General features: G+C 39.7%; 1 protein-coding gene across 1 annotated transcript in view; it reads right to left on the bottom strand.

Annotated features, from left to right (window-relative positions):
- The window catches only part of SLC27A2 (solute carrier family 27 member 2), a 61,692-nt gene that overhangs the window by 27,758 nt on the left and 11,798 nt on the right, over positions 1-22,136 (bottom strand). Inside the window, exons 2-4 of the mRNA XM_054565442.1 lie at positions 19,025-19,234; positions 15,443-15,601; positions 11,199-11,323 (exon numbers count right to left, since the gene is read on the bottom strand). Of these exons, the coding sequence (XP_054421417.1) occupies positions 11,199-11,323; positions 15,443-15,601; positions 19,025-19,234 (494 nt within the window). The remainder of the gene's footprint in view (positions 1-11,198; positions 11,324-15,442; positions 15,602-19,024; positions 19,235-22,136) is intronic.

The following is a 22,136-nucleotide window of genomic DNA, read 5'->3' on the forward strand; positions in this document are numbered from 1 at the left end:
AATGTTAGGGCCTGAGGGACTGGAGAGAAGCATCTTGGTCATCTCATTGAACAGAGAACCTAGAGGTCACAAGACTCAGGCGATGAAACTGTCTCTCTGGGGTGGGAAGGGGAAGAGTGGGAGGACACTGGCTCCCACTTGCCTCAGGAGGCCTGGGAGGAGTATACTTTGCTGTAAACAAAAGTCACAAAGGAAAAGCTCTTTTGAGTGTGAGAGCTAAAGCAGAGCTTGTGTCAGCGAGAGAGGTGGGGTTAAGACTCAGTTGCATTCCATTCAACTGTATCATTTATGAGGCCTCTGCACATATGTCTAAATCTATGATCATTTTAACGATCTTTTATTCTAATAAGGCAATCGATGTCCTCAAGGAGATCACAGCCTGGCAGGGAGAAGCAGGTAAATAAGCATAATTTTAACTTGCAAGTTTTGTAACTCTATGATATTTAACAGAAAACCGAATGGAATGGGGTAAAAGTACAAGATAATTAGGACTCCTCAAACAACAAGGTTAAGTTTCGTTGACTCAACAGCTTTTTGCTTAAAGGAACAAATGCTCTAAAGAGTATTATTTCCTACTTTGAGAAACCATGGTGCTGTGATTTAGGAATGAGTCCCTCTTTGAAGAGAACTGTTCAAAGAGAGAGGTTGGCAGTTCTCCCATAAAGGGGAAGGCATTTGATGAGGCAGTTAGAAACCAAAGCAAAACAAACCATGGATTGGTTTCCATGTGGGAGGAGCCAAGGGACCAGGGGAGCAGCACATATGCACTTAATTTTTAAGTAGCTTCTTGGTCAAAACTCAAGTGGCGAAGCTCTTTCAGGAATCCTAACCAGAGAGGTGGACAGATACTAGTCACTGGTAAAAAGTGGGCCTCTTGAGCAATGTTACTGAGGAAAAACAATGTATAGAGAGCAATGCCAGGTACTGTGGATAATAAGGGAAGTATATTTGGCCTCAAAGGCATTTTCAATCTAATGGGAGAGTGTTGAAGAGTTACCTGAAAAGCCTTTTGGACTTGCATGAAGCCTACCTAGGTCCATGGGTCACTGAATCTATTCCCTTTTATAATTACTAAGTACCTATAAGCAGGGAGACCATATGTCTGGTTTGCCATGGCCTGTCTCAAACGGCTTTTGTCTTGATGTGCTTATTACACTCTTTTTACTCTCAGGTGTCTCTGTTTGGATAATGAATTTTATGGTCACCTTTTCTGTCCATAAGTCACTGTTCTTGGTAAGAACTGTCATCTTTTCAGACAGCACCCTCGCCTACTCCCCCTCCCCCGCGCTGTCCCTCACTGACACTCCAGGAATAAAACATTACAAATATCTGAAGAATACTTAATTTTGCTTAAAAGTAACTAACTGATCTGGGGTTTACCTGCTCCCAGGCCTCTGTGAGAAGCTCCAAAGTAACATTCCCATGTGTAAACTCAAGACCTCCTTATTCCGTATCATCCTGTTAGTCCACAATCATCCTGTTAGTTCATTTCCTTGTTTAATGGGTGCTGACCATCTATCTCCCCTGCTAGATAGTAAACACCTTTGAGGCCAAGTATATGTATCTATATTGTAGGGAAAATGGAGTCAGTCAGGCTTCCTCACCCGGATGTCCTGGCAAACAAACTTAGCAGTGTTCATATAACCTTGAGGAGGGGTATGCATAAGCTCTGTTATACAACTAGAAGGTCAATATTGACACCTTGCAAGCTTTGTGTGCACTGAAGGTCAGTAATAGCACCTTGCCAGCTTTATGTGTACATAGTATATAAGGGAGCCAGCACTCGCTGTGGTGTGGCTTGCAGTGCATGTGGACTGCCCCACCCTGGAATGACGGCACATGAGACATCCCAAGGGCTCCATGTATATTTTTCCATCTGCCTGAGTCTCATGTGAACCTGCCTGGCTTCGAATGTTTGCAGGACATATATCATCCACAGTACTTGGGCCTGTGCCTTGTATATAGTGCAATCCCTGCAGCAAAAGAAGAAATAACCTCCACGAGGAAACCCTCGACTTCCCTGTTCAACAGCACAAGGGCAGGGAAGGGGGTGCAGGAGGCTGCAGGTGCCCTGGGTGTGTGGGAAGTGGGCCAGCCTCACAGGTGTAGCTGTCACCTGTGGTTGGCAGGTAGCTGGGTCATAGTCACAATACCATGGGCTCAGTTTTCATCATAAACGGAGGGATCTTATTACATCAGCAGAAGGGATTAAGGCTCTAGGCTGGAAATGTTTGTGGACACAAACTGCTCCCGGAGCCTTCTGAAGTGGCTGGTTCTCAAGCCAGCTTTTGCTCACCCAGGGCTGAGAGTATGGACTGTGACTTGAGTTTCCTTTCCCAGAGGAGAAATGGTGTTTTCACATCACCAAAGCCCCTCCTCAAAAGAACTAACTGTATTTCAGCTTAAGAGTCACCTGGCTCAGTTTTTAAAATAAGGATCAAACCTTTTATACCACATTAGAGGTAAGCTGCGCCATGCAAACACACCTGGGGGGACTTAAGTCCAGGCTGGGATTAAATGACCAACGGAGATTTAATGAAGTCAGGGTATCCAGAAAGGAATATAGGGCACCAGGTAATTAGAGTAAGCAAAAAGCTTTCATTTAGGGTTTTACTATGTGTCAGTACATTTGACCTGTACTGTCTTGTCACCCCAGTAAATTTAATAAAAAATTTTAAAAATGTGAATGGTAATAAAGCATTCACTTTACGTTACAGTTGAGAAAAACAAAGCCTGAGAGGATTAAAATAATTTGCCAAAGTCACACAGGTAGCACCATGTTGCTCCAAGATTCAAATCCAAATCTATGTGACTTCAGAGAGTGCTCTTTTCCTTAATTAAAAAAAAATAATGACACACACATAGTTTAAGAATCGAATAGTACTGAAAGGCTCTTAAACGAAGGAAGCTATTCATCCTTTGCCCCTGCTTACCACCGAGAGGCACTTTTAACTCTTGTAGCTGCCTTATCCTCTTATCTCTAAATTAAATGCTTATACTGCTATCTTTTGATTAGTCAAATTTAGACATTATTTATTGATTTACTATTGTGCTAGATGAGACTTAAGCTGTCTTCCACTTTCCCAATATTGTAATTTTTGGTTAAATCAATACTCAGTGCTCATATCACTTTGCTCATAATATACTATTGATGAGCCAAGTAATATTCTATGATCAAATTCTTGAATAAATTTTTGTTTTTCTTGAAGTTAACGGCCTCCTTGCTCCTTTGCCTGGTTTTCTTAGTTTCTCTTTGTAGGTCTTTTCTCACCATCCAACAGCTGCTAAGTAAAATTTTCCTTATGGTGAAATCAATGAGATGATGTAATTTGCATTACGTTCCTTTCAGCCGCCAGCTCCGGTCTGGACCAGCTGCTCTCCAGGCCTGGGGATCCCCATCGCCGCTCCTTCCTGGACTCTGTGTCTTCACCTCCCTGTTTTCACTCTCTTGTTTTGATGGAGGACTTTCTCTAGTAATTTCCCAAAGGAGGGTCTTTAGGAGGCAAATAATTTTGAGACTTTGAATGTCTGAAACTATTCTTATTGTACACTTGATCAATAATTTGATTGGATAGGCAACCATTTTTACTTCGTATTTTGAAGGCATCGCTCCTTTGTCTTCCGACCTGCAATGTTGTTTGCAAGTGAAATGTTATTCTTACAGAATCTTTTCTTTCTTTTTTTGTGGTAGACTTAAATTTCATCATGGCATAGTTTTTATTGGGTACTCTATTGGCCTTCCCAATCTGTCTCTCTGTCCTTGGGAGTTTTTGGATTATTCCTTTGATAATTTCCTCCTCTACATTTTCTCTATTTTTTTCCTGATTTCCTATTATCAGTTATTGGATGGTTTGGGTTGATATTCTAATTTTCTTACCTTGTCTCCCCTCATGTCCATCACTTGATTTTTTCTCCAACTTTCTGTAAGATTTAACTTTATCTTCCAAACTTTCTCTGAATTAAAAAAATTTTAAATCATATTTTTATTTTTCAGGAGATATTCTTTTCTTTGGTAGCATACTATTTTTGTTTTATGGATATAATATCTTCTTTAATATCTCTGAGGATATTAATTACAGATTTTGGTAAGGTTTTTTGGGGCTGTTTGAATTGATGCTGCTTCTTTTCTTCTTTAAATTATCTTTCCTGTTGGAGGCTTTCCTCAGGTGTCTGCTGATCCTTGATGTCTGTTTATATTTGAAAATAAGGCAACAAAAAGATGTCTGAGTAGCTTTGTGTGGTGGGGAGGGGCTATTATCAGGTGGACTGCACTGCCTGGTGAGGGGTCAGTGAGCCAAAATCCAACTTCTTTTCTGGGAAAGTTAAGTTCTTCCTAAGAATTACCCTCCTCCATCTCTTGCCTATAAGCATAAACTGGCTACTGGAGGTCTAAAAACTGTATAAGGAACTGGGGTTCCCCTGGTCAGTAAGTAAATACTGACTCAATCTCTGTTTTCAGTGCCTCACCTCTTTCCTGCTTTACTCTTGGGGTCCTTGAGTTCAAAGCTTTTCTAGGTCTTTGTCGGAGAATGAACCTCCTATGTCCTCTAAGAGTGGGAGAGAATAGCAGCTGGTCTAGCTGTTTCCTGCAGACTTTCATTTTCAAAAGTCCTCTAGTTTTGAAGCCTGATACCTCACCCCACCTTCAGTTGTGTTTGGTGTCTCCAATTTCCTTCCTGTTGGCACCTGCAGCTTACGTTTCATCTTCCTCAATCCTGCGACGTCAGTGACCTCCATATTCAGCTTTGTATTATGTAGCTCCCTGTGGCAACGTCTTTCAGTTTCTAAGACAATGGAGCTTGTGTGTCTTTTTTTTTTTTGTCCTCTTGGATTTGGGGAGATTTCCAAAAGGTGAAAGGGTAGAAGGTATTCACCATCTTAGAAAAAATTCCTGAGTCTATCTTCTTAACAGTGAACATGCTAGACTTCAGCATGGCTCCCGGAGGAGAGAAGGAAGCATCCACAAGAGGAATAAAAGGGTGAGGCTCCACTTCTCTGCTTAATGGAAGAGGCCTTTCTTCCCTCGAGTGTATCTTCCAACTGCAGCGAAAGAACGATCCAAAACCACCATCTTCCATATTACTCTTCCACGAAAGGCCCTTTGGTGGTGCTTTGTCACATTCATATTTAGTTCTCAGTCCCTTGTCACCTGGCCCAGTCAATCAGCCTCCCCTTCTGTCACACTGCATGCAGTTGCCAGCATGCCAGCTCCTTCGTTCCGGTGCTCAGCCCATGCGTTCCAGCTACCCGGAAGCCCTTCTCTCCCTGCATGGCCAGAAAACTTCTCTGTATCCTTCAAAACTCACTTTCTGTGGCAAACCTTCCCTGCTGCTGCTCTTCCCCTCTTTTCTCTGGCCTGTCCCTGTCCTGGTCCCTGCAGGTCAAACTGGCCACTCTCCGCTCTGTGCTTTTACATACCTCTCTATTCTGTTTTTTGTCAGAATGGAGGCAATACAGAGACCGAAATTTGGGGCTAAGGAAGGCCCACAGAGGTTACCTAATTTTAGACGATGGCAGACAACACTAGGAGGTAAGCTGGGTTTATTCGGCTGTTTCAGATTTCTGGTCTCATTTCCCCTTCCTACTATGGTGCCTTAAATGCATGGCCCCTGGAACCCTTTTCTGGTTCCCTCTTCTTCCTCCTTCTCCTCCTACATGGGTTGCACTCTCAGCAGGCAGGACAAAACTTTACCAGACCCCTTCCTGTAGCTTCAGTCCCTAATTGGAGTAGAGAGATGCTTGGCTTTAGATGTATCTTGCTCCAATAAGTAACTGGAACACTGAATGATATTGTCTTTTTAGGCAACGACACAAGAAAGGTGGGAGTAGACAACTGCCCATGGCAGGAAATGACCCTTTCATTATAAGCAGGTGCTCTGAACACTTAGCCCTCAGATATAACAATCGAAGACAGGTAAATAGATAAAGACTCTTCAACAATAATACTGTAAAAATCACTTAAGTCAATAGCTCTGCTATCCAACCCCCTCAACAGTACACGAGAGTGACTTACTTGAATGCCTTCTCTTATTTCTTCCTTTGTGCATGTGCGGCAGAATTTTCTTTGATTCATTCAGAATATGTATGGAACACCTACTACGAGCTATATACACTTAAGCACTGAAAATAATGATAATAATGGCTACTACCATCTGTTGATTATTTATTAAGTGTCAGGTACTTTTCTACATGCTTTATGTACATCATCTCCTTTGCCTTCACAGCCCCCTGTAAAGTAGGTACTATTATTTCCCCTGTGTGCTGATGGGAAACAGATCCAAAGAGATTAACTATCTGGCTAGAGTCAGATAGGGTAGAAAGGGCAGAGTCATGAGTTAGGCCTGCTAACTCCAGAGTCCTTGGTCTTAAGCACTACACTGAATCCCTTGAGACAAATCTGAACTCCCCTCAGGGTGGTTGGTAGCATTCCTCCCTGGTGCTCTGCTCTACCCAAGGAGCTACTGAATATGGTTAAGAAGAGGGAGGGAAAGCATTGCCTCCGATTCTCCTGAGGAGTCATGCCATGTCTGTGGAAGGTTGTCATTTCGTTCACATGCTCAGCTAAGGCAGGAGTTGCCTCCCTGATATCCACTGCTTGGGGGCTAGTGGTGTTAGCCCCAAGGATGGTCTGTTTTAGGCAGCAATAAGGGTGAGAAAGATCCTGATTACATCGATCCTGGGTCTTCCACCATTAGTTCTAGTTTTTATCTACTTTCGTTTGAGAAGTCCATTTAATACAATCATTCTTTAAGTTCCATTTAAATCTACAGATGTCTGGGCTTCCTAGGATAACCTCTTTTCCTTTTAAATTATGGTAAAACACACGACAAAATTTACCATCTTAACCACTGTTAAATATACAACTGGGTGGTATTAATACATTCACAATATTGTGCAACCATCACCACCATCCATGATGAAACTCTGTACCCATTAAGCAATAACTCCCATTACCTCCCTTCCCCAGCCCTTGGCAACCACCATTCTATTTTCCTGTCTTTATGATATTACTTACTCTAAGTACCCCATGTAAGTGGAATCATACTGTATTTGTTGTTTGGTGACTGGCTATTTCACTTAGCATAGTGTCCTCAAGGTTCATCCATGTTGTAGCATATTGCAGAATTTCCTTCCTTTTTAAGACTGAATAATATTCCATTGCATGACACACTACTTTTTTTATCCACTCATCCATCAATGGACACTTGGGTTGCTTCCATGTTTTAGCTATTGTGAACATGGTGTACAAATAGCTCTTTGAAACCCTGCTTTAAATTCTTTTGGGTATGTACCCAGTAGTAGAATTGCTGGATCATATGGTAATTTTATTTTTAATTTTTTTGAGGAACTGCCATATTGTTTTGCACAGTAACAGTACCATTTGAAATTCCCAAGTACATGAGGAATGTAAAATATTGTTTCTTTCTTTCTTTCCTTTTTTTTTTTTTTTGGTAGTAGCCATCCAAATGGGTGTGAAGTGGTATATTATTAGAGTTTTGATTTGTGTTTCTCTAATAATTAGTGACATTGAATATCTTTAAATGTTTTTATTGGCCATTTGTATATCTTCTTCAGAAAAATGTCTATTCAGGTCCTTTGCCTATTTTTGAATCAGGTTATATTTTTATTGTTGAGATTTAGGAGTTCTTTATATATCCTGGATAATCCCTATCAGATAAATGATTTGCAAATATTTTCTCCTATTCTGTGGGTTGACTTTTTACTCTGTTGATAGTGTCTTTGAGGCAAAGAATTTAAAAATGTTTATGAGGTCCACTTTGTTTAATGTTTCTTTTGTTGCCTTTGTCTTTATTGTCATATTCAAGAAATCATTGTCAAATTCAATGTTGTGAAGTTTTGTCCTATGTTTTCTTCTAAGAGATTTAATGTCTTAAATTTATTTCTTTAAAGGCACACCCGGTTAGCTCAGTTGGTAGAGCATGAGACTCTTAAATTTAGTTCTTTGATCCATTTTCAGTTAATTACTGTATAAACATATAGTGTTAGATAAGGGCCCAGCTTCAGTCTTTTTTTATGTGGATATTCAGTTTTCCCAGCACCATTTGTTGAAAAGACTGTCCTTTGGTCATTGAATGATCTTGGCACCCTTGTCAAAAATCATTTGACCATATACGCAAGAGTTTGTTTCTGGGCCCTCTATGCTATTTCATTAGTCTATATGTCTTTATGTTAGTAACATACTGTTTTGATTAGTGTAACTTTCAGTAAGTTTTGAAATCAGAAGGTGTGACTCCCCTAGTTTTGTTTGTCTTTTTTAAGATTGTTTTGGTTATTTAGGGTCCATTGAGAATCCATATGAATATTAGGATTTTTAAAAAATTTTTGCAAAAATCATCACTGGGATTTTGATAGGGATTGAATTGAATCCATAGATTGCTTTGGGTAGTATGACATTTTAGCAATGTTAAGCCTTTCAATTTATGAACATGGGATGTATTTACATTTATTTTTATGTCTTCTTTAATTTCAGCAAGTGATTTGTAGATTTCATTATGCAAGTCTTTTACCTTTTTGGTTAATTCCTAGGTATTTTATTCTTTCTGATGCTATTGTAAATGGAATTGTTTTTGTAATTTCCTTTTCAGATTGTTCTTTGTTAGTGTGTAGAAATGCAGCTGAGGTTTGTGTGTTCACTTTGAATCTTGCTCCCTTGCTGAATTGATTGATCCCCTTCACTGAGTTGACTTATTAGTTCTAACAGGTTTTTTTTGTGTCTTTTTAAAAAAGATTTTATTTATTTATTTTTAGAGAGAGGAGAAGAGAGGAGGAAAGAGAGGGAGAGAAACATTAATGTGCAAGAGAAATATTGATCAGTTGCCTCTTGCATGCCCCCAACTGAGGACCTGGCCCACAACTCGAGCATGTGCCCTGACCAGGAATCAAACCAATAGCTCTTCTGTTTACAGGGTGACACCCAATCCACTGAACCACACCAGTCAGGGCTCCTTTTTTGTCTTTAGAGTTTTCTATATGTAAGATCATATCTTTAAAAAAAATCTTTAAATGAAAGTTTTTTTGGTGGTATTGTAACTGATCATTTTTATAATTCTTTTAAGTATTTTCCAGACAAATCAGAATTCAGGGGTGGGAAGATGGGAAGCAAGGGCAAACAGAATGCCAAATCTACTTCTAGATTTCAGGTCATCCGTGAATTATATACCAAACCATAACATAATTTGAAGATGTAAAACTCTAAACTGTCTCAGCTTCTGAGACATTAAAAGGAAAGAGAAAGGTGGAAGTGTATGCCTGTGTGTGAGAGCCTGAAAGACCAACACATAAACATGTTTCTTTTCCTCAAGTTCAAAGGTAGCTCCCATTAGAAATAATAGAAATAACATAGAAATAATATAGGAACTCTCACTTAGGAGAGTTCTGTGTGTGAGCCTGATAGAGCTACACACAAATGTATTTCTTTTCCTCCAGTCCAAAGGCAGCTCCCATTAGGAATAACAGAAATAATAGAAGAACTCACACTCAGGAGAGTTCTATCTAGCAAGGAAGTGTCTTTAAGGCTGAAAAGAAAAGCCCAACAGAAGGGCCCTACATGAATTTCTGTGTTTTAATAGAATGCTATCTTGAGGACCAGATAGAATACTAATGTGGAAAAAATTCAGTAATGACATCAAAAGAAATTGCTGTAGAAAAGGTCCTAGCCCCCCACTCATTCTAATTATGACCTCTATGAGTCATTTGAATCTTCCCCCAAAATCTAAATAAGTGCAAAGCCCAAACATTTTGGGGGAACATATTACCTCCTTTAACTTAATTATATATCTTTCAGTGGTAAGACTTTAGAGCTTCATTCAGCAAAATTTGTGGATGCCTAGGATGTGCCAGGTACCGATCTTAGTCCTGGGTATCTGGCAGCAAACAAAGCCCGTAGTGCATGGAGCTTTCATTTAATTGGGGGAGACGGACAACAGTCATATAAACCTGCAGTATGTCAGAGGTGGCAGTGGTGAGAGAGCAGTAACTCATGGGATGAGCAGTATGAGGCAGGGTGATACATTTGATAGTAGGAGGGGCCTCTGATCAGGTGACACATGGGCAGGGACTGACTGAGAGAACTGGGGCAAGAGCTTCTTATACTCCTTTCTATGTCACACAGCAGCTGTTCTATAACTTGAATGTAACAGATGTTTCTTTATAAATAGCAATTTATCAACTTAGTGATGATTTGGTTTTGTTTCCTATGATGAGTGAAAGGATTAAGTAGAATCTGGTGAATTTACAGTATTATCTAGTCTAGTGTTTCTCAACTGAGGATGACTTTGCCTGCCAGGGGACATCTGGCAGTGTTTGAAGACACTGATTATCATGATGTGGCAGAGGAGGGGAGGGTACTACTGGCATGTCCTGGGTAAAAGCCAAAGATGCTACGAAACATTCCATCGTGCATTGAATCAGTCCATATGGCAAAGAGTGAAGGGGCCTAAAATGTCAGCAATGCCACTGTTGAAAAGAGGTGATTTGGTCACCAGGGAGGCTGCTACATATCTCTGGTGAGAGAACCGAGAGACTGGGCAGGAGCTGCTCTTCCAAACAACTCCATCAAGATATCTGGACATCTGCAAACAGGGTAGATCTAAGGCCCTTGGGGTTACCTTCGGGCATCTGTTCCAAAGCACCGGACTTAGTCGGATGGTTTAAAAAACCATATGGGGATTTATTCATTAAGCAGCATTAAATAAGTTTCCTGAATACCTTTAGTATAAGAGAGGGTCAGGAGACAAGATGTGGTCCAAGCCATCAAAAATTTTACATCCTAGGGAGAATGGGAGACATGAAGACAAACACCTGCAATGTGACAAAGGCCGTAACAGGGTAGAAATCAAACGGTGTAGGGTAGGGAGTAATGACTTTTGTTGGAGTGACCCACGTAGGTTTAATATCTAAGGCAGCATTTGAGCTGAGCTTGGAAAGTGCGTAGGCTTTAAATAGACAGAGAGGACAATAGAGGGTAAGAGGTAAAAACACAGAGAAAGGTAGGGAATAATAATATTAGTAGCAACTGTCATGAAGCAGAGGTGCCAAGAACTTTGTTGTGACAAACAATTGTAGTCCAAAATAAAAACTGATATATAAAAATCAGCTGAAGCCTGGCATGACCCAAAGTGACTTGAATTCTCATTTTATACATTTCAAAAAGATAACGCAACATGGGGGGCGGTTACCTGGGGTGAGTTGCATAAATACCGAAGCAGTTCGCCGATATACTGAATGACAGTGACATTGTATTTTCTGCAGTCATCCCAAAACTGGCTGGCTGAAAATTTGCTCCGCAGAACAAGAGTAGCACCTGCAAGAGAGGGCATAGAAAGTGTTGACAAAAAAGTGCTATGAAAACCCTCCCCAATTATATTTGCCACTTTGAAAGGTAGAAACTTAAATATTATATTTGTAAGTGCTGAGTACCAATCATATTCAATGCCAAAAAACCCCAAATGAGATCTTGTTTTGTCTTATAGGAGCTTCTAATTTATTCTGAAAAAGACACATAAAACTTCTTTCTAATAAAAGTCAGTGTGCAATAAATAAGAGGGTCAAATTAGCCTCTAAGGGAATATGAGTGTTTGTGTATACATTGATTATGCTTGGGCAAGGGATGAGAAAGACATTTTTTGAAAGAGGAAGGATTTGAATTAGGTCTTGAGAAATGAACATGGGGAAAGATGGGAGAATTCCAGGCAGAGGAAAAAGCATGAACATGAAGACAGAATAGGCCAGAGGGTATTGGAGGGTGGCCTAGACTCAGCTGGCCTGTAACAGCGGTGGTGAAGGGTGGGTGGCTCATGAAAGATGACCCTGGAGAAGCAGCTGGGGTGCAATCATGGAGGCACCAGACCTGATTTTGTGGGCAATGGAGAGCCAGGTTCTTGAGCAAGCAGGAGAATTCTTCTTTGTTGGGGGAGCTAGAGATAAAAATGGTTGCTAAATATATCCACATCTTAACCCTTAGAGGCTGTGAATATGCTACCCTACATGGCAAAAGGGTCTGTATATGTATGATTAAGTTAAGGACTCTGAGATGGGAAGATTATCCTGTGTTATCTGAGTGGGCCCAATGTAATCACAACAGTCCTTATCAGAGGAAGGCAAGAAGAAGGTCAAGGGCAACTTCTGGCCAAGACGGAGGCATAGGTGGACACACTTTGCCTCCTTGCACAACCAAAAGAAGGACAACAAGTTTCAAAACAAAAAACAATCAGAACTGCCAGAAAATCGAACTGTATGGAAGCCCAACAACCAAGGAGTTAAAGAAGAAATGTTCACTGAGACTGGTAGGAGGGGCGGAGACAGGCAGCTGGGATGAAGAGGATGCCTGGCAAGGTTGGCAGCTGGAGGACCAGAAGGGCTAGGCAGTGGCTGGCAGACCGGGCGATTTCACACATGCATGCAGATAAACAGGGAGAAACAACTGGGGAGTGAGACAGCCCACCCAACCCAGGGCTCCAGTGCGGGAAGAGAAAGCCTCAAAATCCCTGGCTGTGAGACCCTGTGGGGGTTGTGGTGGTGGGATAAATTCCCAGCCTCACAGGAGAGTTGTTGGAGAGACCCACGGGATCCTAGAATGTACACAAACCCGCCACCCCAGGAATCAGCACCAGAAGGGCCCAATTTGCTTGTGGGTAGCTAGGGAAGTGACTGAAAGCCATCCCAGAGCCAAGCAAGTGGCATTGTTCCCTCTTGGACCCCTCCCCCACATATAGCATCACAACCCAGCAAAGAGGGTTGCCCTGCCCTGGTGAATACCTAAGGCTCCACCCCTGACAATGTAACAGGCATGCTGAGGCAAAGAAATATGGCCCAAATGAAAGAACAGATCAAAACTCCAGAAAAAATACAACCAAGCGGTGAAGAGATAGCCAACCTATCAGATGTACAGTTCAAAACAGGTAATCAGGATGCTCACAGAAATGGTTCAGTATGGTTGCAAAATAGAGGAAAAAGTGATGGCTATACAATGTGAAATAAAGAAAAATACACAGGGACTCAACAATGAAGGGAAGGGAACTGGGACTCAGATCAACAATTTGGAGCAAAAGGAATAAATAAACATTTAACTGGAACAGGATGAAGAAACAAGAATTCAAAAAAAAAATGAGGAGAGGCATAGAAACCTCTGGGACAACTTTATATGTTCCAACATCCAAATCCTAGGGGTGCCAGAAGGAGAAGAGGAAGACCAAGAAACTGAAAACTTATTTGAAAAAATAATGGAGAATTTCCCTAATCTGGTGAAAGAAATAGACTTTCAGGAGATTGAGGAAGCTCTTGAGTCCCAAAGAAGTTGGACCCAAGGAAGCACACACCAAGCCACATCATAGTTACATTACCCAAGATTGAAGATAAGGAGAGAACCTTAAAAGCAGCAAGGAGAAAAGAGAGAATTACCTACAAAGGAGTTCCCATAGGACCATCAGCTGATTTCTCAAAAGAAACCTTACAGGCAAGAAGGGGCTGGAAAGAAGTTTTCAAAGTCAAGAAAGACAAGGACGTACATCCAAGATGACTCTATCCAGCAAAGCTATCATTTAGAATGGAAGGGCAGATAAAGTGCTTCCCAGATAAGGGCAAGTTAAAGGAGTTCATTATCACCAAGCCATTATATGAAATGTTAGAGGGACTTATCTAAGAAAAAGAAGATCAAAACTATGAAGAGTAAAATGACAACAAACTCAAAACTATCAACAACTGAACCTAAAAATAACAACAAAAACAAACTAAGCAAACAACAAGAAGAAGAACAGAATCACAGAAATGGAGGTCACAGGGAGGATTATCGGTACAGAGGGGGAGGGAGAAGGATGGAGGGAAAGGTACAGGAATTGGAAGCATAAATGGTAGGTACAAAATAGATAGCGGGAGGCTAGGAATAGTGTAGGAAATGGAGAAGCCAAAGAACTTATATATATGACACAGGGACATGAACTAAACTGGGGGGTGGAGATGCTGTTGGGTGCGAGGGGTATCAGGGCAGAGGGAAGCAAAGGGGAGAAAACATTTGGGACAACTGTAATAGTACAATCAATAAAATATATTTAAAAAAAAAGAAGGTCAAGGGCAGAAAGAGATGGGATGATGGAAACAAAAGGTTGGAGTGATATGCTTTGAAGATGAAAGAAGGGGCCATGAGCCAACGTAAGCAGGCAGCCTTTAGAAGCTAGAAAAGGCAAGGAAATAGGTTCTTGCCTGGAGCTTCTAGAAGGAATGCAGTTCTGTTGATACCTTGATTTTAGGAATCCTCACCTTCAAAACAGTAAAAGGAAAAATCTATATTCTTTTAAACCACCAAGTTCGTGGTAACTTGTTATAGTAGCAGCAGGAGACTAACACAATGGGTAAAAATAATGTATCTATTATATTCAACCTAATTAAAAACATGAACTGTAGCAAAGTGAAATAAACTCACAGATATTTTTTATGTTATTAGTTTATTTATACTCTTACATCTACAAAAGTCCAATGTTTTCAAAGAGGAGACATTTTTAAAAATACCATTTTTAATTCTGTAGCATGCATTTTTGCTGCTTGAGCAAATGTGTAAGCAATTGAATTGTCCCTTTGGAAGCCTCAGAGTCACCCTGCTCTTTAAAGGCCCATCAATATGATCAGGCCCAATGATTTCTTGTTGATTTGGAGGTTGGTGTGGGGCTAGGTGTTTTATGGCTGCTCAGTAAGTTGATCAGAGAAAGAAGCAGAGGTTTTTGCAATTGTATATGTATATGTATATGTATATGTATATGTATGTATACTCCTATGTCTATACATACATACTTTATTTATAATAAAATACTACAGGAGAGGAAAAAGTAAATTTTTTTGGCTTAGAGCATTAGAGATGATTTCCTGGAAGAGGTGGATATTAGACTGAGCCTTATATATAAAGGTGGCATCAATCCTGCTGAAGGAAGACAGGATGGCAACTGTAATTTGAATGGGAAAGTTTAAGAAGGAAAGAAAAGAGGTGACAAACCAGGTATTCTGACCAGAGCTGAGGAGCTGTGGGAATAAGGAAGAATAAAGTCCTAGGGAGACAACAGAAGAAGTTTGCGTCAGATGCTGATGGAGGTCAACATGCGGATTTCTGAAGATGGAAATGATGTCAGAGAATTATTTATGGAATATAAGAATCAAATATCTTAACCTGGATAAAAACCTCAAATATTTTTCAAAGGTTTTCTCCTTGACATACTGAACAACTATAGCACTATAGTACTAGACAAGCAGGCATGAAAAAATAGAAACTATTTTAGATATCTGCTTGCTATGTGTGAGCCAAGTGGCCTTGCTATTAACATAGAAGTAAACAACTTCCTAGCACACAGGAGAGTAGCCAAATTTTGAATTACTTTTTCTTACCAGTAGGTGTGAATATGTACTGACCTCAAACGCTTTGTCGAGAGAAAAAGCTTACCAGTCAAAAAACATCCGTGAACGCCAATCAGAAGCGCAGCACTGTGGTACAGGGGCAGAGTGGTATAGATGACATCATCTTTATTAATCCTGCTTATAACACAGAGGCTGATTGCATACCATATGCGCTGATGATTGACCACTGCAGCTTTTGGGAGACCTTGGCAAAGATACAAGAGAAGGTATGCGTGAGTCAAGATTGACCATTCACAGACATGTGGTCTGGGAGAGAGATCTGGCTTAAGAGGAGTTATCATCCAGGGATTACAGAATTGCAGAGGTGAAGGCCACGATCCATTAGACCAGGAATCAGCAATTTTTTCTATAACTGACCAGACAGTAAATGTTTTAGGTTTTGTGTGGTCATAAAGTAGTCTCTGTTGCAACTACTCAACTCTGTTATTATATTGTAGCCAATAGCAGCCAAACATATAAAGCAACAACTATTAATCTTTTTTATCTTTAATTTTTATTCATTCACACTAGACAGCTATTGTGTGGGCTGTTGTCATTTTTTTAAAAGATTTTATTTATTTATTTTTAGAGAGGGGGAAAGGAGTGAGAAAGAGAGGGAGAGAAAGATCAATGTGTGGTTGCTTTTCGTGCGCGCCCCACTGGGGATGTGACCTGCAACCCAGGCATGTGCCCTGACTGGGAATTGAACTGGGTGACCCTTTGCTTTGCGGTCTGGCACTCAATCCACAGAGCCACACCAGCCGGGGCTGTTGTAATTTTTTTATTTGACAGTTTAAGGGAAAAGAGGTCAGCATCCCTGACTAAATAGTTAGGTACTGTGTTATTTTAAAAATTCTTGTGGCACACCAGTTGAAAATTGCTGACATAAATGAATGAATGTGACTCTGAGCTGATAAAAGTATTTACAAAAACAGGTGTGTGGGGGTGGGGTGGGGGAGTTGCTGTCCTTGGCCCGCAGCCCAGAGTTCGCTGACCTCTGGGTTACATGATTGTTACAGTGGTGATTTTAAGAGAAAGGAACAAATGGTTATTGAATTTCTGCTCTGTGCTTACCAATTTGCAAGATATTTTCAAAATTCCACTTAATTCTCATAGTTAATGAGATAAGTAGAATTATATTCTCTAACTTCCAGATAAGAAGGCTGAGTTTCAGAGAGTAAATTGCCCACCCACCCCGTCACCTTCCTTCCTAACCACTTTTATGGATTTCTTAAGTACTATATATGCATATATATGTATACATATATTCATATGGATAAAGGAACTCATACATGTATATGCAATGATGAACATTTGATCATATGTTCTTGCCCTTTTCCCCATTTAAAAAATAAAAACATTCTTGAGCACTTTTTCCCCTCTGCTTAACAGTGTGTCTTAGAGATGGGTCCATATTTGTACATAGAAATTTCCCTTTTTTATTCATTCATTTATTCTCTCTCGCTGGCTCTCTCTCTCTCTCTCTCTCTCTGTTGCACCAAGTCCTTTGTATGTGTATATTATAATTTATTTACACTATTTTGCTATTTCAAATGATGTTCCAGTACATAACCTGGTCCACATGGTAGTTCACACTACGAATGATACCATATCTGCAGGATACATTTGCTGAAAGGAGATTGTGAGGCCAAAAGCTATGTCTTTGTAATTTTGATAGATAGCGCCACGTTGCCAGTTGCAAAGTCTGATTCTATTTTTCCTCCCATCAAGCAATATATGAATGCACATGCTTCCTCACAGCCTTGCCAAGGTGTGCTCTCATATAGTAGACTTTTTGCAAATCTGAAAGGTGAAAATTGGCGTCTCAGTGTTAGTACACAACCTAATACATGTGTACTTTCTTAACTACGATTTGTGTAAGTTTTTTTGTAAGACTTTATTGAAAGGGTATTCCTATATTGTTTCCCATGGAAGGTCAATTTAAAAGATGGCATGAAGTCATTACTAAGGGGCTGGATACAGTTTCAGATCTGAGTGGGTAAATTGGCTTTGTGAAGAGAAATGCAGTTCTCTGTATACTCAGCCCCTTCAACAGCTGATGGTACCTTAGTCAGGTTTTACCTAAAGAACAGCAATGCGTAATAAGGCAAAGCAATGTGGTTAGCAAACTAGCATCATTGTAAACATAATTCAAAATTCATTTTCTCTGACAGTGGGACCGTGGCACTGTACTAGTATTTAATGCCCTATCTATACTAATATTAAAAAATAGAAGAAAGCATCAAGAAACCAATTGTAGTCACCATAAGAAAAGAATCTTCCAGATAGTAAAAGCCCTGATTATATTTAAAAAAAAAAAGACATGCACAGACTTTGCTGTTTTGATGTACTTTCAGAAACTTTCCTAATTTAAGATTTTGTATTAATGAAGAAATAAGAATGTTTGGTAACTGTTATATAATTTTGTGCTAACGACTGCCTTTGAGGGACAGGGAAAACGTTTGGTTTTCCAGTTGCTTAAATAAGTTATTTTAATTAATGTTTACAAGAGTAACTGAGCAAAATTTTATTTAGAAGCAGCAAGAAAATAAAATAAACATTAACCCAATCTTCCAAGTGAATACAAAGTCTCAATTATGGGACCAATGAAGGAATGCTGATTTTCTTCCTCCCTGGAATGGGCTTTATTTTGACGGCCCATGCCTGCACTGTGAAGACGTTCCACACCTGTCCATATAGCATTAAGACTACAACTCCCTGTCAGTAACCAAGGGCTCATTTTACCTCCATTATTTCCCAAATCAAAGTTTGCAATTTAATTTGATCTTTCTCTTAAGAAATGAGGACAAAGTCTCATATATTAATAAGTCTGTGTATAGTGGAAGCATTTGGTTAACTATGTCATACTACCATTTTGTTGACAATGCAGTATAAATGATAACTTTGGGGAATAAGATGATTACACATCTTCAGAGTGATGGGAGAACTGTATGGACAAATGCCATAACCTAAGAGAGCACCTGGTACATCCTACTCTTAATATTTATTGCCAGTTCCATAGAGCAGTGTTCCAATAACGCTGTTAATTGGCAGTGTTTTTTCTTAGCAGCTCACAAAAACAATGGTGCAGCTTACAGGTGAAGGCGTCCCAGTTTGACAAAATGCAGTATTTTAGCGCAGAGCCATCCCACTCCCAGTGCAATGACCAGCTCCACCTCCAGGGTTCATGAGAAGAGAGTAGTCATAACATTGATATAAATAGAACCCCATTATTGTCCCATAGTCTTCTCTGGTGTTCCATTTATCATTGATTATACATTACATATGGACTCTGAATATAATCAAAATAGAAGAGTCATTTAAAAAACCCAAGAACCTAATCAAGGTCGAATTTCATCCATCATCACAATTATTCTGGTAATTTTTGGGTAGCCTTTTTCTCTCTCCTACATACCAATGTGGGGGAGATATGCATAGCTTGGAGAAACCCAAATGGGATCATATGCTATGAAATAAGATCATTTCCCACAAGCAAAGAGTTAAATCCCCTGAAGTATTAGTTATCTGATACGTTTTGTCAAAGAAAGAGTACATCTGAGAACCTAACCCAATATTTAACTTCTTCAGGATAGGTTTATTTCTTTTAGAATCCTGTCTTTATTTTTACCTGTAGTTCCAGAAGTATAAATGTATATGGCAGCAGTGGAAAGAGTGACTTCAGACCTCCATGACTCTGGGATAGGTTCAGTTGAGACCTCATCCACTTTGTCTAGCAAAGAGTCAATCCCGTCTGTGCTGGACGTTCTGCTCACGTAATAGATGGACACATTATCTTTCTTCAGGTTTGGCAGCACCTCCTCAACAGATGCTTGTAGTTCTTAATTTAATAAGAAAAAAAAACCAAACAAATTAAATTAGTGCATCAAAGTTCTATTAGTGTAAAAAGCTTCATGGTAATTTTATTTTCAGCATAATTTTTGCTAAAATGTATAGACATGACAAGTGAGGCTTAGAGTTATTCATTTTTTAAAAAATATTTTATTTATTTATTTTAGAGAGGATAAGGGAGGGAGAAAGAGAGGGAAACAAACATCAATGTGTGTTTGCCTCTCACATGCCCCCCATTGGGGGACCTGGCTCGCAACCCAGGCATGTGCCCTAGACTGGGAATTGAACCAGTGGCCCTTTGGTTTTCAGGCCGGCACTCAATCCACTGAGCCACACCAGCCAGGGCCTAGAGTTATACATTTTTTTAACATGGAATTTGCCACATTTGGAAATATTACAAGATTCCAATATTTGAGGGAAGAATAGGTTTTGATGGTTTTTCATAATCAGCAAATGGTTGTTTAAAAATCTGTACAAACAAATGGACAAACCAAGATATATACATGCGTAAGTTATATGTATATTTGGTATACATCTCAAAATATTCCAGAAATGAATTTAGCTATTCCCAATAATGTGTTCCCCTGGATCAATGATGAGAAAAAAATTTTTTAAGAAGGAGAAAAGAAATGAAAATAAGGGAGCATGCTAAGTAACAAAGATGATGCAAGTTGGCTTTTTTTTTTTTTAAAACACATCAGCAGCAAGTAGTTCCATTAGGAAGTTTTAACTGATCTGAGAAATAAGCTCCAGATTTCATAAGCACATTCTCTGATTTGAGAAAAAAAGAAACACACTGATTAGCATGTTTTCACCATGGGTCACAATACAGTAGTGGATTGTTAAAATCATTTAAAGTGACCAGTATTTTTAAAAATTAAAATATAATGAAATAGAAATTTCCAGAGCACATTGCACTTAGTAAAAGGTACTTATTGTTTTTAAAAAGTTTTGCTTCAGTTATGTTGGCATGTGGGCACTGGGTCATGCACAAATGTATTTTTCACTATAGGTCAAGGTCAAATATTTTAAAGACACCAATTTAATATGCAAACCACATTTCATGTATGCTACTTGGATTTCTTTGCCCTTCAAACTGTAAGATGAAATGGCCTTTAAGCTTACTTGTCTTCAACTGTGATATCTGATGTGAATACATTTTTATTCTTAATGGGAAGATGACTCAATATCCCAGGGAATTACCCTGGGGAGACTATAGCTAAGTCATCTTATATGCTTTGTTTTTCAGATGTTTGTGTATAATGTCTCCATCAAGACAAGAAATGTCATTTATATGGATGCGTTTAAATTTTTTTAAAAAATATTTTAGCCCTGGCCAAATAACTCAGTTGGTTACAGCATCATCCTGATACACCAAAGTTGCATAAATAAGTGGAACAACAAATTGATGTCTCTCCCTCCTTTCTCTCTAAAAAATCAATCAATAAAAAAACTTTTTAAAAAACCATAAAATTTTTAAAAAACATTTTAACTGAAGACTCATGGGCTTGATAAAAATAAGTCAACTAGTAAAAAAGGGTTTATGATGAAAATCAGCCCTAGCTGGTTTGGCTCAGTGGATAGAGCCCTGGCCTGCGAACAAAAGGGCTTGCTGGTTTGATTCCCAGTCTAGGGCACATGTCTGGGTTGCAGGCCAGGTCCCCAACAGAGGGCGTGCAAAATGCAACCATACATTGATGTTTCTCTCCCTCTGTTTCTCCTTCTCTTCCCTTCTCTAAAAATAAATAAATAAAATCTTAAAAAAAAGAAGTCAACAGGCCTTTATCCTGTCTCTCCTCGAAACTAAGCCTGTTGCCTAGGTGCAATCACTTTCAACTTTTTAAGCTGTTTCTTCTGGCAATTACCTCTTCATCACCAAACAGTGTACTTTTCCTGTTACCTCTTGACCTATTAATTTTTATCCCCACCTCCGTTTTATCTGTGCCCACTCCCAACAGTTATTATGTTCTCTTTATGTTGTCTGGGTTGATGGTATTTATTTCTATTCTGAGACTGTAATTCTGTTTTCCCAGTTTTGTCTATGGGTTGGCTCTAGAAGCTGAAAACCAATAATCAGAACTGATAAGATTATGACTATGTAAATATTATTCATACTATAGTCACATTTCCTTTCTTGAACAGTTTTCTCCTGCAGTTTCTAATGGCTATCATTTTTTTAATATACTATTTGCCTCAATTCTTTGTTCAGCCTCCATCAAGTCAGCTTCTCTTTTTTTTTACCCTCTTCTATTCTTTATTTTGACTGGTTGTTCCCTAGTCCTTTAGCACATTGGGAAGGGTACCAAAAATATTATCGTTATAAAAACCAGAGTGGTAATAACACTCCATCCTTTGGCACTGCCTTGGCTCAGATGATCATTATTTCCTACCTATGACTGCACCAGCCTCCTGACCAACCTCTGTGCCCCTAACCTCTCCCTACCAATTTATCAGTACCCTACTGCCCAACTTCTTGTTACTTCCCTGTTGAAAATCCTTCAGTGTCTGCTCACCCCAATGAAAGAATCCACTCTTCTTATGCTACATGTGAGGTCCTGATTCACAGTCTATTCTGCTGTTTTTCTGATGTCACCTCCTATCTACCTCTGGTCCCCTTTCCTCTAACCAAACTGACCTATGTAAACTAAATGTACCCATCCTCTCACATCTCATTTCCTTTGTCTGTGTGATTTCATCTGCCTGGAGTGACCTCCCAGCCCCTGGACACCTGGCAAACTCCCGCTCACCCTTCAAGACTCAGACTCACTCCTCTCTGTTGCCTTCCCACAGAGCCAAGCTGGTGCTCCCACAGGAGTCTGTGGATTTGTAACAGAGTATTGAGTACGTAGTGTGACATGCTTCAGTTCTTTTTCTCCTCTACAGTGAAAACT

The sequence above is a fragment of the Pteronotus mesoamericanus genome, unplaced genomic scaffold, assembly GCF_021234165.1.
Source record: "Pteronotus mesoamericanus isolate MK-2021 breed Mesoamerican mustached bat unplaced genomic scaffold, CSHL_Meso_final contig_164, whole genome shotgun sequence".
In the NCBI taxonomy this organism is placed as follows: domain Eukaryota; kingdom Metazoa; phylum Chordata; class Mammalia; order Chiroptera; family Mormoopidae; genus Pteronotus; species Pteronotus mesoamericanus.